This window comes from Carex rostrata, chromosome 6 (assembly GCF_964058835.1).
Source record: "Carex rostrata chromosome 6, lpCarRost1.2, whole genome shotgun sequence".
Classification (NCBI taxonomy): domain Eukaryota; kingdom Viridiplantae; phylum Streptophyta; class Magnoliopsida; order Poales; family Cyperaceae; genus Carex; species Carex rostrata.
The window spans coordinates 10,695,647-10,712,992 of NC_135923.1; the positions used below are offsets into that span (position 1 = coordinate 10,695,647).

The window sequence follows — 17,346 nt, forward strand, 5'->3', positions numbered from 1 at the left end:
ACCTAAGAGGAGAGGGCGCCACGTGTCCAAATCGGATCGGCAGGATCAAGGGGATACGAAGCGGGCTGCTTAGCTTGCGGCTTTTGATTTCATCCAGTCTTCGCTCCACGTCGGACCCCACCAGGGCCGCTCCCCACCTCGATCTGTGCCACGTCACCCTAAGCTCTGAATTCCTCTCCTAATATCTCCCCTCTCTGAGTCCGTATCCGCTACTTTTAAAAAGAAAATTGAGGGCCCGATTAATCCATCTTGTGCCGTTGATTTAATACGAACGGACCTGATCGATTCAATTGAGAATTCAGCTACTCTTTTTATATGAATCCCATCCGTTCGTTTAAATCTTACGGTCCGATTTGAAATAGCAGGCACTACTTTTTCTTTTAAAAGTAGGCGATATCATATCTTTTCCTCTCTCCACCGCTTCTTCACCTCTCTCGATATCTTTTCCTCGTCTCTCACTCGTCTTTCTAATACCATGGTCTCTGCCTCCATTTCTTCTTACCCTTCCCGCTAAATCCTTGACAAAACACAACAAACACACTTGAATAAATGAAATATCTTGAAGTTTTTTTTTTCTTATCCGATTAAGAAGTTAGTTCTGCCCTCTCGTGCAGTTCGTTTCAACAAACAGTGGTTTCTAGATCGCAATTCGTTCTTGATCCGACGGTTTGAGATCCGCTTAGCAGTCTCGGTACGGAATAGATTCGTAAATCTTGCAGTTTTAAATATCTCTAATCAATGAACTATCGAATTCCGAACTTTCTAAATTTTTATCTTCTTCTTCAATTTGTTTTTTTGTTCTATCCATTCAGCCAAAAGTTGCTAGAGATAACAATTGCTGTCTGAAGTCGGTCGGTTCTAACCGCAGAAGCGATTTAAGTCCCTGGATACCAATCGGAAACTCCACTTTCGTTTTGGTTCGCCCTTCTGTCCATTTGCTTACATAAAAGTAAATCCGTGCTATTGCTACTAATGATTGCTAAAGTTTGTTTTATTTTCGTATCTTGTTGTAGGAATAAGCAATTAGGGGAAGATTTCTCGTGCTTTTCTCACATATCGGTGTGCTAGCCACAGACCATATGCTGTGAGAGTGTTTGTAACCTATGTAAGCACAAAATGTCCTAACAATCAGCTCATTAATCATTTTCCGGGAGGTTTACAAACCAAAAGGTCTAATTGTTTCCATTATTTCCTCTGCCCTTTTACCAGATCTGTGAAGGTTTACAAACCAGAATATGTGCAAGCTGTACTCTTACATAACAGATAAAAATCCCACATCCAACAACAACCAATTGGAATCCGGCTGATGGAAAGTGTTCATCAAGTCCCCTCTGAAGGCGCTTCACAGAGGGCTCTAGCTGAGATAAACACCACTAACCATGGGCATCAAGTGAACCCTGGACCCCACGAGGCAAGAAATAATGAGGGAGGGTCAGAGGAGGATGAGTCACGGTTTAACGGGCCAGTAATAGTTCAAAATGGTCATGCAGGCCCACACGATGCACCTCAGCTGCCGAGACCGCAAGGAGGGATCGAGAAGCAGGCACCGCAGCAGCAGCAGAACCTTGGGCCCGTTCAGTGGGAAAGGTTTCTTCCTGTCAAAACACTGAAGGTGCTGCTGGTGGAGAATGACTACTCTACCCGCCAGATTGTCACAGCATTGCTTCGGAATTGTAGCTATGAAGGTATGCATCTTTCAAGCAATCATGTTATTAGATGATTTTTCTGTGCTCTTTTGTTTTTTTTTTGCTTTTTAAAAATATGTTTTGGGAATGTTGAAATTTATGCAGCACCCTGTCTAAGTCAAATTTCAAGTAGATAGCTCTACTAAGATAATTGATGATACGGGGAAGTACCTCTGCAATTCCTATACTTTACACCCGGCATCCCCCCCACCCCCCAAATAAAGAAAAAGAATCGGCAAATATAAGAAATGAAAGACAAGACCAACTTTTACTAATTTCAATCAACCCCGTCTACTGTTTGTTGGAAAAGACCAAAATGCCCTTAAAATCTTGTATTTGATATTGAGAAAAATATTTTTTTAATTCAACAAAGATGCTTATTTCAAGGAGCGAGCTTCCATACATTGTTATCTACTTCATTTTAATTTTAGAGTTTTGCTAGTATAACATCAGTGTCATTTTAGCTTATATAACACCAACTCTAAAACCTATCAAATTGACTTCGAACGACTAATCCAAACCGTTCAAACTGATTTACATTATGAGTGATGCGTTTACATACAATTTTTTTATATTTTCGAGTTATTTTAGTATCAAATCAAGCGGTAAAAATATTGAAAAATTAATGTATTAAAATTAACTTAAAAACTCACACTTTTGACCGCTTGACTTAATACTAAATAAATTCGAAAAGTTATAAATTTTGCATGTAAACGCACAACTAATGAAGTAGATCGGTTTGAACGGTTTGAAGTCGATTTGATAGGTTTTAGAGTTGGTGTTATATAAGTTGAAATGACACTGATGTTATACTAGCCAAACTCTTTAATGAACTCTCAATATCACATGGAAAGTATTTTCTAAAAACCTTCAAGAGTTAGCACTAATTGATGTTTAGCATCCAAAAAAAAAAGGAAGACGAGCTTGGCTAGGCACTTTTTTATTTTAAAACTACTACGCTTTAGGGGAGTGTGTACTGTGGAGACGTTACCGCTAATAATAATAGTGATACTTTGTCACCAGTGCAAAGTGTAGTGTGGGGGTGTGAGGTAACAAAACTACTTCTGATTGCTTGTAACCTATTCTGTCTAGTGCATCATTAAATTAGTTCATTTACTCACTAATATTTTCCTATGTAAAAGTTCCGACATGAGTAGGGTTCCCTTGGCTCCTATTCTAGCTTTTATTTTTCTTTCCTTTTCTGTCATTACGATTCTTTCTTCACCCACTTTGTTCCCAATTATCTGGTATACTATAAACCTGGTCTGTCTAACATTTTTTAGAAATCATTCTGGTATCTTTCTGATTCCATATTTTTTTATACTTGTTTAAATATGTGACTAGTACCAAGGTCATTATAGTACCAATAGTTCCTGGATAAGGTATATTCTTTTGACCTGTTGTGGGACACTACTTCCATTGAACATCATTTGATATCATATGGTTCTGGGAATGTCCTTTTCATCAACAAACTCTCTATCACTGTGTTTGGTTTTACTGGATTAAGTTGTTTGTGTTTTTTTTCCATAAAAGAAGCAATGAGTGTGTGTTTCTTTTGTAAGCCCGACAAGTTAGATTGTCTTTTTCTCTTTTTTTCATCTTGGGATTAATGTGCTGTGCAAAAATTGAAGAATTCAGTTGACTTTATTTGAGTAGAAATTTTAACCTTTTGAACCAATACATTCCAAGTACCACAAGGGCATTGTCTAGTAATTCCAGGAAGTGCTTGCCTCTGGACAATACTACAACAACAACAACAACCAAGCCTTTAGTCCCAAGCAAGTTGGGATAGGCTAAGAGAGAATGGCTATTTTTCGACCATTTGTCTATTCTATCGTTGGCTCGCCACGCCTATCACGACCCTCCTCCTTATTATATTAAGAAAAGGATGTTGTTCCAATCTAGCATCAATTTGGCTTCATCTTGAAAAGGAAAAAACTAGAGCATAATCATTATTATATTAAGAAAAGGATGTTGTTCCAATCTAGCATCAATTTGGCTTCATCTTGAACCGCAGGCATAGCACAAATGGTGATGTGGCCTCACCTCTCTACAGAGAGAGGCATGTTCAATTTCCGCTAGAGGCATCTAAAAAGAAATGGATGTTGGGGGTTAGCGGGAACCCATACTTAAAAAAAAATAAACGAGGCCTCATTTCAAAGCCAAATGTCAGTCTCAAGCTATTTCTGTCAGACTTCACATTTTATCCGATCTAATCCAGTTTTTTTTTTTTCTCTAGGGAAGTTATTTAATTAAGTATATTGAGCTACTTCTCTCTCTCTCTCTCGATCTTATGGACATTTGAATCTGAGTTGGAATTCCGGTGTTAAAATTAATAATGATGGCTTAATTATTGTCCTAAAAATGGCTCATTTCGTGAACTTTGAATAATGATCGCTCACTTCTAGTATACTTTCCACCACTAGAGCTGAACTGCCAGTCTGTGTTTTTTATTGCATGGTTTCTGAGAATGTTTTTCTTAGAGCGATCCCTGGTTAAACACAGATGTGAACCAGAAATGGGACAAAAGGCCTTCCAAAAATAAGAAAAAAATGTGTATATATATGTAGGGTACATTCAAATCACGGCCAAGAAGTACTGAAATTAAGAGCAGAGATTGCATACTTGAGTCTGAACTATTGCTGATTCTGTCTGTACTTTGAAAACTTTAGCAATCAAAAGCTAAAAATCATAGCCAAGAAGTGCTGTTTTTCAATACTATATACTGAATTTTTTTACTCTACTGTATAGGTTGGTGTATTAAACCTTATTGTTCTGATCTGAATTACTTGCAGTTATAACTGCTCAAGAAGGCCTACAGGCATGGAAGATTCTACAAGATCAGATGAATCATATTGACCTGGTGCTGACCGAAGTTGTCATGCCAGGCCTATCTGGAATTGGTCTACTAAGCAAGATAATGAGCCACAAAACATGCAAAACTGTTCCTGTGATTAGTGAGCATCTTTTTTTTCTAAAGCATATTTATTTACAGAAAAAATGTTTTTGTCCTATTTTGTCCAAATATCTTCTGGATTATATGGATACTTTAGCTCCTACAACTAATGAATTTTCGTGCAGTGATGTCATCAAATGATTCAATGGGCATTATCTTTAAGTGTTTGTCAAAAGGTGCGGTTGATTTTTTGGTCAAACCTATTCGCAAGAATGAACTAAAGATCCTTTGGCAACATGTCTGGAGAAGGTGTCATAGTGTAAGTTAAAAGTCATGCTTTCCTCTCATCTTATGAACAAGAAGCATCTATATTAAGTTTTCTATCTGTGTTTTAATACAGTTCTTGGTAACTGAACAAAATGGTCAATTGCCTAAACACACCCTTTTTTACTGATAAACATTTTGTTTTATTAACTCTTAACATTAATTAAAAAGTTGTGCAATTATTAGTCTCCAAAAAACAAAAAAGTGGAAAAGATATCTGTTCTTAAATCTGGTTGCCGCTGGGTCAGTGCTTTCAAGGTACTACGTACTCACGTAGTGAAATTAAGGAGGTCCTGAGTTTTAACCTGAGTTCTATTCATTTCACAGCAAGTCAGATACATGTAGGACATTATCACTTAATATAATCAATATTTGAATCTTTTGGGTCCAGTAGATTGGCTCCAGGTAGTACGAGCTATTAATGTGAACATAATAATAGGCTCATTGCATTACACAATCCATACACAGAATTGAGCTTCCCTTTTATTTTGTACTCCAATTGAGGGGCAGAGGAGGGGAGGGAAGGTTACAATTTCTATAAAAAGTCTTGATTTTTTGGAGCCCAAATTGGGGGTAACATTTAATTTTGAACTTCTGAGCACCTTTCACACTTCTCAATGATTTTTATCCAAACTTCCCTTGTCAAGTAATTGGGTAATTGGACTGTGTTCTGGGCCAGGTCAGGTACAGATGGATTAGTTACTATAAACTGTTAACTTAGGGTCTTATAGTAGTAAAGAGAAAAAAAAAATGTGAATTAACTTTCATTATCTTCTTCACGTGGTTCAGCCCACAATAGACATTTTACTACAACCTTAGAAAAGATCCACAAGACATTGTAATATAACAGTTATGCAATAATACCCTTGTAATTTTGATGCCACAAAAAAATCATAATGACTGCTACAGCTAACGCACCCCCTTAAATGGGAGCATGGATTTTAATCACTGCCTAGCTTGGTATAAATACGATGTAACCCATGTTGACAAACTCCGTTGGTAAATATATCAGATAATTACTCTTGCAATCGCACAGGCACAAGCAGTTTTTTTCTTTACCTTCTCCCTAACAAATGACAATCCGCTTCTATTGCTTGTTCCTCTCATGAAAGTCCAGATTACTAACTCTGCCCTTCCCATCGTACATCAGGTCCAAATATCTGACCCATTTCTGGCTGGACCTGGTTTTCAGTACTGGGTAGTTGTGTAAAAGCAGCACCTTTATAGGTATGACAAAGTCATGCTATTTGCACGCTTATCACATATTGACCTCAAGTACCAGTATTGATGTGCATACTTGTAAGAAATCTACTTTTTTTGTATTTCTTGTTACTGAAGTACCAGTAATGATGTGAAGGAATCAACAATCCTTTGACCAGATTTCGTAAATCTTAAGTCACTGTTCCATGACTTTATCCTTTTCTTCTTGTACCTAAACTATGGGATTATTTTAATTACTCCAGTCCAGTGGTAGTGGAAGCGAAAGTGGAATCCAAATGCAGAGATGTGAGAAGTCAAATAGTGGTGAAGATTCTGATGATAACAGTGGCAGCAGTGATGACGAAGGAAATACGAGTATCAGGTTAAATGCAAGGGATGGCAGTGATAATGGTAGTGGCACTCAGGTATATTCTGATACTCTTTTTGAGGTTTCGGATAGTTTTTGAATAACATTTGATCTTCCTTCATATTTTTGGAACTAATTCCAATCGTCCAAAGTCCTAATTTTTTTTTTGTCCAAAATTTCCAGATTTTCTTTAAGATTAGATTGCAAAATAGTTGTTTAATTGACACAAATTGGGTGCTTTAGTTACAATATTGCAAAGTTATTATTTGGTTGGTGGACATGTTCTGAAGAGAAATTAGTTAGACAACCGTCAATTGGAAATATGAAAGCAGACAGCTATCAAGATTAACTTGCATCAAATAATAATCTACTAGACATTAGTTCAATGTGCACAATGTAGATACTCTGCAGATGTAATAGTACAAATTCAAGGAAATGCCTACAAACTGTTTCTGCAGAGTGTATGGTATCTTCAAAACCTAAAACCTATTGCAATTTCTGGGAGTTCTAAACATTCACCAGTGACAAACATCAGTTTCTTATAACCTATGTACAAATACAGCAAATACCCCACTGACAACCATCAATTTTCCCTGATATGGTCCCCTACCCCCCCACCCCAATAGAGTTATGCTTAGCCCGTTCATATCAGTTGGGACCACACTGGACACAGTCTAATCTGTTCTAATTTTGTGCCTGTCATCATTCATTAGTGAGCAAAATTCCCAAGGCAAAGCCAAATTTATGGTTGAATCTACTATTATCTCTTCTAATTTCTGTTTACTTCTGTACTGAAATAAAACGGCACTAGGCACCTAAATTGAAAAAACTGAAAGTGCTTGGATACCTAAATTGGAAATTTGATAGGGAATTAGATTGTGCTTTGAAGGGATTACTATGCAATTTCCTCCTTTTATGAGATACGAATCCTCTGTATTTCAATTAGTTTTCTAGTCGTTTCGCATGCATGATTCCATGTAAATTCCAACTTTTTGATAAGTAGAAAATGAACCAGGCACCTCTTATTAACACGCAGAGCTCATGGACCAAGCGTGCTGTGGAAGTAGACAGCCCACAACCATTGTCTCCATCTGATCAGCTGGCTGATCCACATGATAGCACCTGCGCCCAGGTCATCCATCCCAAAGCTGAGAACTATTGTGATGGTTGGCTACCTATTGCCACCCAAAAGGAATGCGATGGTAATAATTTTTTTAAATCTTTGCACTTCATAAATAAGGGTGGGAGGGGATGGGAAGGGATGAAAATTAATCAACAAGAAGAGGGAAAGATTGATGTTCTGCCCCCAATTTGGAGGGTATTTACTTATGTGCCTTTGTGCCCTTCTGTCCCCTCCCTTCCCCTCGTCTCTTCTTCAGAATTTAAGTCTGTGGAACAAGGGACAATAACTTGGTCAGGACTGGTCACGCCTTCTCTCCCTTTTTGTCCCCTCCCCTTTTCTACCCTCTTCTGGAACATACTGTTTGTGAACTGATGCATACTGGAATTGACTGAGCTTTCAAATTATGGTTTGTATTGTGCTTCCTGATTTTTTGCTTGGATTGTGCTTCAAATTATGTTTAATGTGACCTAATATTCCTTGGATGGCCACGGAACTATCTGTTGAATGTTCCTCTTAGTCTGCATATGTATGTAAAATTAATGTAAAAGAATGATAAGAAAAACTTGAAGTATCGCTCATCACGTTTTTTATGTTTCTATAGATGAATTCATGGGAAAAGACTTGGAAATTGGGGTACCTGGCAATCAGAATTCAGAGCACCTGAATGAAATGGTCCCTGCTAAGCCAGCTGACAGGAGCACTGACAAGACACCTGACAGTGATCCGAAAACTGAGGGGGTGACAGATGGAAGCAACACCTTCGATGAGCCAACCACTACAGCAGCTGACCTGATCGGCTCAATTACCAATTGCAATCGCACCCAACAAGCTGCTACAAGGGTCGCAGATGCCCCCAACAGGTTCGTGAAGATATCTGATGGGAAAGAGAAGGGCCGTGATGGATTTGCCAAACTACCCTCGCTGGAGCTGAGCTTAAAGCGGCTGAGATCAGCTGGAGACTGTGTGAAACCACCTGTTGATGATCGAAACGTGTGGAGACGATCAGACTCATCTGCTTTTACCAGGTGAAAAAAATAAGATCAGTGTGCTCCTAGGTGTGGTATTACCAAGTAAAGTTGCATTCTAACTGTTTGTTCATGTTTGCAAGGTACCACACATCGACAGTAAATTCAAACCAGGAACCAACGGGAGGCTATGGGGGAAGCTGCTCGCCAGTAGATAACAGCTCAGAGGCTGTCAAGACAGACTTGACCCACAACACTGAATCAAACTCAAACAAAGCAACTCCGATTAAGCAGGGTTCCAATGAAGGCAGCAACAATAATGACATGGGCTCCACTACTAAGAACGTGTTCACCAACCGCCCGGCCACTGCCAAAGAAAAGGTACGACTATTAGGCCAACTGATCAGCCATTTAATTGTGCATTTCTGTGTTGATTAGTGCTGAAGTAAAGATATGACACAAACAGGTTTCATCACCATCGGCTGTCAAGAACAATCAACACACCTCAGCATTCCACCCAGTGCAACTCCGGACAGCTGCAACAGCCCCAGCTGCAGGCCAACAAACCGTACAAACCAAATCTAAAGAAATGAGCCAAGAAACGACAGCAACGGCTATGGTTGTGCCGGGGCAAACAAGGGAGATCTACTTGGAACACCACCACCACCATCATTATCACCACATTCACCACCACCACGATCTTCACGGAATGAAACAACAAAATTCACCGCAGCCACCTATGGACTGTGGCATGCCCATGGGATCCTCTGGCATGACTGGAACACCATCTCAAACTATGGTCCCAGTGCCTGTTGAAGGCCAGGCTGCTAATTACAGTATGAACGTGAGCAACTCAGGGAGTAACCATGGGAGCAATGGACAGAATGGAGGTAGCACTGCTGCGCTTGCTGGTGGGGTCAATGTGGAGAGTGCTAACATAGTGGACGAGAAGAGTGGGGCTGTGAATGGTAATGGAAATGGGAGCGGTAGCGGGAGTGGCAGTGGTGTTTATCAGGACCGGCTTGCACAGAGGGAGGCTGCTCTGAACAAGTTCAGGCAGAAAAGAAAAGAGAGGAACTTCAATAAAAAGGTAGCCCTCTTTCCGTAACCAAATATCCATTTGCAGTTTCAGTTTACATGCTTTACTAAATTTTGTTCCAAATCCACGGGCACGGGGCATCACTGCTAAAGTGTGTTTTTATCAAACAGTATCCTGCACTAGGCAGTGTTATCTTGTGAGGCATGATGCTTCTTTGTTCAGAAAAATCATCTTGCCTGTTCTTTGTAGAGAGATTGTTTCTGCAAGGTTTTAACACGATTTTGTTATAATTGCTGTACTGGATTTGTCCAGAAAATTTTGTACTAAACCAACATGAAAGTGTTATATATGTGGTTTCTTATTATATCCAGAATGTATATAGCCTGATTTATGTTCAAAAAAATGAAAAAGGATGAAAAGATTATACATTTTTGTACTACTATCGTTTTGGTAAAAAATTATCAGTTTCTTTCTGAAGGTTTGTTGTTTTCATTTCAGGTGCGTTACCAAAGCAGAAAGAAGCTGGCAGAGCAACGGCCGCGCGTACGTGGACAGTTTGTCCGTCAGTCGGTGCAACATGACCATCCAGAAAGGGATGCTGAGAGATAACCCTCATCTCAACTGGCTACTAACCAAAACCCCTACCAAGTAGGCAGTTGAGTTTTAGAAAACTATTTTAACTCCTTTGCTTAGACCAGCTCGTTTTATGATGATCCTGATCTCAGCTTTTAGTCATGACCCCGAAATTGTTAGAGTATATTTGAATAAAAAGAGGAGTTTACAAATTGGGTGCCTGTTCCATGTTTGTCTGTCTATCATATGTAATTATTCTACAGACTTCCATAGTGATTACCAGACCCAGTGATGGGTAGTTATTAGCTATGTATTAAGTCCTTTGATGTCAAACCCTTCTGTAGTTGTACTTTAATGTGATGGTTTGTGCATTTTTCATTTTCAATCTGTTGGCTGTTTTATACTTCATGGAACATTTTCTAGGACCTGCTTTTGAATGCATTGATTTGCATGCGAAAGGGATCTGCCCTCTAACCTGTAGGAAATATTAATCCTGGTAGTTGGCCATCACCTATGCTATTTTGCACTGTGACTACTCGATTCTTTCATTTCTCCATTAGAAAGCTTCCATAATCCATATATTTTGTATTGGGCTGTTGAAGATTTCTGTGTTAGTGCCTCGCTGCTTTCAGGAAGCTCTGCAGTAAATAATAAGGCTGACTGGTTGTCCAATATTTGCTCGTTGAATATCTCAATGACAGCCGAGTTAAAATAAATTGTCACGAAGCTTGTCATTAAGAGCTGTTGGATTTGGCAGGAGAGTTTACGGTCTCGTTTTACATGGCCTAATCGAGAGGAGAGGAGGAAGAAAATGCGAATGGGCCGTCTGAAGGAAAAATAGGCCGAGGAAAGTTGAAAGGAGAAAAAGGATGGACACTGATGGAAAGGGTCCAGTGTCAGTTTTATTAAGGGGGCCCACATGTGACGAGGACAAGTGTGGGCACAGAAGTCGGGTTAAAGAGGGATGTTGAACGGCAGGACCCAGCTGACAGCGAGGGACGAGAGGAGGAGAGCCATCAGGTGAAGGGAGAGTTGCAACTAACTCTTGACTTCTCTGACTACACGGTCCCGGATGCGTCCAGGAAAGAAAATTCCTCTTTTATGAGAGCTTCACTGAGGATCCGAAGGCTCAATGGTTCACCTTTAACTCGATTAGAGCATGTTGGTGCTGCATAATATATGTTTCGGCTTTGTAATATGGAAAAGTGTAATGGCCTACGGGCGTTTTCTAAAGCAAAAAAAAAAAAAGAGCACGAGAGTACATGAAGAGACTCGCATGATTTTTGCCACGAGATGTTCAAATGTAAGATGCAGACTGTTTGAGTGATGTTGCATAGCGCTTTTGTTTTTTAATAAAAGGCCCAAAGCCCCGTTTCATTAAGAAACTGGATTGTTTACTACATTTTGCCTATTTATGAGAGGGAATTCACATCCAGTGCAATACCTAAGTTGCAATGAGTAGATCCGGACAGTTCTTTTAATCTGAAACAAATTTCAAAACGGAACTCTATAGTTTTTGTTGAGATTTATGTTTGTTTTCGGTATTTTGGATTTTGTAGGGTCCTTTTGGTAAAAAAAAAGGATTATAGAATAGTTTAGGGACTTGAATGAAAGATGTAACGCCTATATAGGTTTGTATGAGAACAAAGAAATTAATACAACTCATTTTTCTGAAAATCTTCATGGTATCAGAGCCAAAACCCTAGTTTTTCTATTTTTCCAGATGTACCGCTACAGTAGCTTCCGCCCAAGGCAGAGAAGAGCTCCGCCCCGCCAGTGCTGGCCGCCTGAGCTCTGCCTGCCGTCAGTCAGGTCGCTCGGTCCTACTGAGCACGCCGAGCTCCGCTTCGCCACTCTTGGCCCGTTGAGCTCCGCCCAGCCACTCCTGGCCCACTGACCTCCGCCCTGCCGTTGCAGCTGTGATCTGATCGGCCAGCCACCAGATCAACCCTAGCCTCCGCCTAGCACCCGGCTGAGCTCAGACCTGATGACCTAGGTCGACAGCTCCGCCAGTCAAGCGCCGCCAGTTAGCTTCGCCTCTCCTCTAGCCGCCAGCCACTTCCTCTTCTTCTTCTCTTTTGGCCGGGTCTCTCATTCTTCTAGACCGAACCAAAGGTAAGAGAGGTTGCTTGTTGGTTGTTTTGGCCGGCGTAGGGGGCCTCTACCCCACGATACCCGAGAAGCGAGTTTGGATCGGGTTCTCGATCGGGTTTGATCGAGTTTGTGCTCGAATCTTGATGAGATAGATCAAGATCGGGTTAAGACGAAGAAGAAGAGAGGGGGAGATGATGTAGATCTCGTCTTGAGGGATCAAGATCAGATCAAGAGGGAGAGTAATAGGAGGGATTCAGACTTGGATTGATACGTGAGGCGTAGATCTGAGTCGGATCAATGTCAGAGGAGGAGACTGGGAATGTGTTTGCGAAGGCTTGCATGAAGCTGACCTCTAATGAGATGGCTGTCATGGTGCGACGAGCGTTGGCCGTGTACCAAGATTCTGTTGAGAGCAAGCCGAAGGTGCAAAAGGTTGAGCTGCCACCCATCGACATGAGACTCGAAGGGCCAGCTACGTACTTGACTGAGGAGGAGAACCGAATTAGGCTACAGGCTGGGGCAACAGGACTTCCAAGGGTGAAGTCAGCACTAGCGGTCTCCAACTCAGGTCACACAGGTAACACAGGGTTCAGAGGTGAGCCTCGACGGTGTTACAGATGCGATGAGGTAGGTCACCTGAAAAGACTTGTCCTAAGTCACCTGAGAAGCGAGATGCAAGTGAGAAGGGGCAGTATGGAGGCCGTGGTTGTGGCCGGGGTGGTAGGAGAGGTGGAAGAGGAGACTACCGGGCAAATCTGATGGTAGCAAAGTGAGAAGATACTGAAGAGGAAGCCAAAAATAGTAGGTAATGGGAAGAGTGTGGTAGATGACGCATCTACCTCATCTTCACCCAGGGGTAACTTTGCGTGTTTTGCTCAATCAGCCATAGGTGTTTGTGATACACTTGCTCTTGCCTCCATACCCACCACTAGATCACCAGATTGGATAGTCGACTCTGGTGCGACTCGCCATGTGACTAGTGCTGCTGGGGAGTTTTCCACCTATACTCACCTAGCAGTCCCAGATAGCATTCAAACAGCTGATGGTACGGCCCAGCCCCTGGTTGGTAAGAGTATTGTGAGATGTACAGATTCAGTGACTCTGACCGACGTCTTGCATGCTCCTTCCTTTCCCGTAAACCTGGTGTCCATTAGTGCTATTATTCGTGAGCAGAAATGCATCGTGACCTTTGATATTCCGAAGATGGTCTTTCAGTAGAAGGGGACAGGTCGGGTACTTGGGACTAGCACATGGCGTGATGGGTTGTGGTACATTAATAGAAAAGTGATGGACACATCGCTGGCATCTATGGTCGATAGAGTGAGGGCAGGAGGATCGGGGGTGAGTGTGGAAGATGAGTTGCTTCTTATTCATCGGTGGATGGGGCACTCTTCCTTCAGCCCACTGGAATGTTTGTATCCATAAGAGTATGAGAAAGCTGACAAACAGAACTTGTGTGTGATGGATGTGAGTTTGGGAAGCATACAAGGAATTCGTATGTAAGCTCAGGAAGTAGGAGTTCTCATGCCTTTGATATGGTTTATTCAGACGTATGAGGGCCTTGTTCTACGACTACTGTGAATGGGCTCAGATATTTTGTCTCCTTCATCGATTGTTTTTCTCGTGTGACTTGGATTTATCTGATGAAGAACAAGAGTGATGTGTTTGCTTGCTTCAAGGACTTTCACAAAGGGGTTCAGACTCAATATGGTGCAGTTGTGAAGGTATTGAGGTCTGACAATGGAACATAGTACACCAACAGGGCGTTTGGGGAGTACTTGTCATCCCAGGGAATACAACATCAAACCATGTGTCCATACACACCAGAGCAGAATGAGGTAGCAAAACGGAAGAACAGGCATCTCCTTGAGGTAACTCGGAGTATGATGATTTGGATGAATATTCCGAAACATTTGTGGGGACAAGCAGTCTTGAAAGTCGCACAATTGATCAACAGAATGCCATCTAGAGTGTTGGACTGGTAGACTCCGTGTGTGATGTTGAAAGGAGATAATGGGGGTATTCTTACTCCAAAGGTATTTGGCTGGGTGTGCTTTGTGAATGACAACAAACCAAATGTTGGAAAACTGTAGGCTAAGTAATAGGGAAAATCATGACAAATTTGACCTCTATCAGTTTCCCAAAAAACTATTTCATTGTTGCAATCCCGTGAATTAAGATGCATTTGGTTTGCTTTATTAATTTTTTCATGAATTATTAGAATTATAGAAAATTGTAATACTAAAAATTATTATTCATATTAACATGTTGTTATCATGTTTGGTTTTGAATGACTTGGTCTCAGCATTTTAAAAGATATATGAGTACATTATTTGATTTAGTGTATATTTCGATGGCTATCAGAATTTAAGAAAATCAACATTCGATTATTAATAAACTTTATACCATGAATTTACCATTTTAATCTACCAAATCACAATATGATAACATTCGATTAAAAATCTACCATTATTAACAAACTTTATTACATTCGATTAAAACATGAATTTCATATTCGATCTACCAGTTATTAATAAACTTTATAGCGATATTGTCACTAGTTGTTTTAATTACTCCTTTAATATAGGGATTTTTTATTTGAAATTTTAGAGATTAGAAGCTTTGGTCAAAGATTCATTACTTGGATCAAGTTGACTTAAGAGGGAAGTAGAATTTGTGTGAATCTGAATGATAAAAGGGGGTGAGGCAGGGTGATCCTCTGTCCCTATTCCTTTTCATTTTGATTATTGATGCATTGAATAAGATACTTACAAAAGCCATGTCAGAGGGATTTGTTGTAGGATTGGTAATTTTCCAAATATGGATAATATTCTAAACTTACATTTTGCAGATGATACACTATTGTTTCTGAAAGCTGATCCAAAAGTTTTATTACATATTAAGTGGCTGCTTGTTGGCTTTGAAAATATTTCACGTTTCAAAATTAATTTTGAGAGCAGTGAAATGTATCCTTTGAATCTATCTGATGATGAATGTACTATTCTAGCTTCAGTTTTAGGTTGTCAAGTAGCTTCTCTCCCACTTACTTGGGTGTTTCAATTAATAGTTCTAAATTATATGTGCTTGATTGACAAATTCTCATTGATAAAATAGAAAAACGATTACAAAGTTGGAAGGGTTCCTTACTCTCTTTGGGAGGAAGAGTAACCCTTCTAAACTATGTTCTCTTTGCAATTCCTTTATATTGGCTTTCTATATATAGAATGCCTGCCAAGATTAGACATAAGATAGATTCCTTAGTGGCTTAGTGGCTTGGAAAATAGTTTGTAAGAATAAGGATCAAGGTGGATTGGGTATTCTAGATTTGAAATTGATGAATAAATCCCTTTTAGCTAAATGGTGGATTAGATTCAATGATAATTCACTTAAAGGTAGATGGAAGGATATTCTTTTGAGTAAATATGGAAGAAGAACTTCTTTTTCTATTTGTTCACCTTTTTGGAAATCAATCCTTAAGAATTATATGGTAATTATTTAATTAATTTAGGTCTTAACAAGGAGATAGGTAATGGCCTTACTACTACCTTTTGTGTAGATATGTGGCATTCAGAGCATGCTTTACAACATATCTTCCCTAATTTATTTTCCATTGCATCTGACAGGTTTATTCTTGTTGCTAAGGCTTTTGCCTCTTCTCATTTGGCTTTGTCTTTTAGGAGATAGCTCACTGGTATATATTTAGAAGAATGGCTAACCTTACAACATACTTTTCAGCACTTTACTCTTTCTTCTCATTTAGAAGATATATTAATATGGAGATGGTCTCAAAATGATATTTTTACTGTTAATTCATTTTACAAATGGTTAGAATTTGGTGGATTCCCAAATTTTGAGTATAAGCACATATGGAAATCACATATATCTTCGAAAATAAAGGTTTTCTATGGCTGTTAAGAAGAGACAAGCTTCTTACCAAAACTAATTTGAGGGAAAAGGGATGACCAGGGGAGGTTACTTGTGAATTTTGTTCAGAACCTAAAAGTGCAGACCATCTCTTTGCTAGTTGTTGCTATGTTAATTTAATTTGAAATTTATTGCATCTTATAATAATTTTACTTTTGATGGTGTTAGCTTAGATGATCTATGGCTGATTGATACTTGTATACCCTTGAAAGATAAGAGTACTGTAGTACTCTTGCAAGCTTATGTCCTTTGGACAATATGGTTAGAAAGAAATAGAGTTTGTTTCAATAGCTCTACTCCTCTTCCTATTAAATCAATTGGTGTTAAGATTATTTCCTTAACTTATTTCTAGTGTAATTCTATCCCTAAAAATTCTTTATTCAAATTAAGTATAATGTTGCCATTGTTGTTCTAGCAATAATTTTTTTCGTCTATTTGACTAATTTGCAAAACATACAATTATTGAATTTTATGATTTCTTCTATTTTAGAATTATGTAGGTTTAAGCCGAATTGGAATTGCAATGTAGAATGCTTGAACTGAAGAAATCATGAAGATATTTATCAAGAATTTAATTTGTAATATTTTAAACTTGGTAAAGTGTTTTTGATATCGTTTCAACAAGATAAAAACATTGATAACGTTTGTAAAACGTTATAACGATTATACCTTAAGAAAATGCTGTGAAACAACTCGATCAAAGTCAAAGAAATCGAAAACGTTGCTGTAACGTTTTAAAAAGTTGGTAACATTTTAAAAAGTTATGGCTGTAACATTTTAAAAAGTTAGTAATGTTTTAATTAATTTCCAAACTTCAGAAATTCCTGATTTTGATCAAGTTTTTACAGTGCAAAACGTTACATAACGTTTTACAATCGTTGGTAACGTTTTATTGAGCTCACAAAAAAATTGAAAACCCTAAATCGTATTTTGAACTAAAACATTGTAACGTTTTAACAAACGTCTGTAACGTATTAAGTCAAATTGCTCTTTCTGGAGCTGTCTCTATAAATAGAGCTGTGGGGTCTCTTCCCCATTTGAACTCAACAGCCCCAAATTTCAAAAAGCCAGATCTCTGTGAGCTTGAGTTCCTCCATTGTTGTAAGAGCTTAAAACTTCAACATCCCTTAAACAACCTCAAATCCACTTCACTAAT

At 39.2% G+C, this 17,346-nt stretch overlaps 1 protein-coding gene across 2 annotated transcripts; it reads left to right on the plus strand.

Annotated features, from left to right (window-relative positions):
• Positions 1–413: 413 nt before the first annotated feature.
• PRR7 (pseudo-response regulator 7) lies at positions 414–10,557 on the plus strand. Of its 2 annotated transcripts, none has more exons than XM_078303351.1 (12): positions 414–691; positions 813–917; positions 1,014–1,105; positions 1,210–1,685; positions 4,481–4,642; positions 4,767–4,900; positions 6,369–6,530; positions 7,488–7,674; positions 8,197–8,620; positions 8,704–8,941; positions 9,027–9,650; positions 10,098–10,557. In XM_078303351.1, exons 4-12 carry the CDS (start codon positions 1,307–1,309, stop codon positions 10,206–10,208), a joined length of 2,421 nt encoding a protein of 806 aa, XP_078159477.1. In that variant the 5' UTR covers positions 414–691; positions 813–917; positions 1,014–1,105; positions 1,210–1,306; the 3' UTR covers positions 10,209–10,557. The 2 variants fall into 2 exon arrangements, with proteins under 2 accessions (XP_078159477.1, XP_078159478.1); XM_078303352.1 differs by having other exon boundaries at positions 7,509–7,674.
• The last annotated feature ends 6,789 nt before the right edge of the window (positions 10,558–17,346 follow it).

Excerpts from the sequence above, each read along its gene's own strand:
- PRR7 (XM_078303351.1), top strand. The coding sequence starts at position 1,307 with ATGGAAAGTGTTCATCAAGTCCCCTCTGAAGGCGCTTCACAGAGGGCT. Across the intron at positions 4,901-6,368 it reads TCTGGAGAAGGTGTCATAGT|TCCAGTGGTAGTGGAAGCGA; the intron begins GTAAGTTAAAAG and ends TAATTACTCCAG. Across the intron at positions 6,531-7,487 it reads ATAATGGTAGTGGCACTCAG|GCACCTCTTATTAACACGCA; the intron begins GTATATTCTGAT and ends AAAATGAACCAG.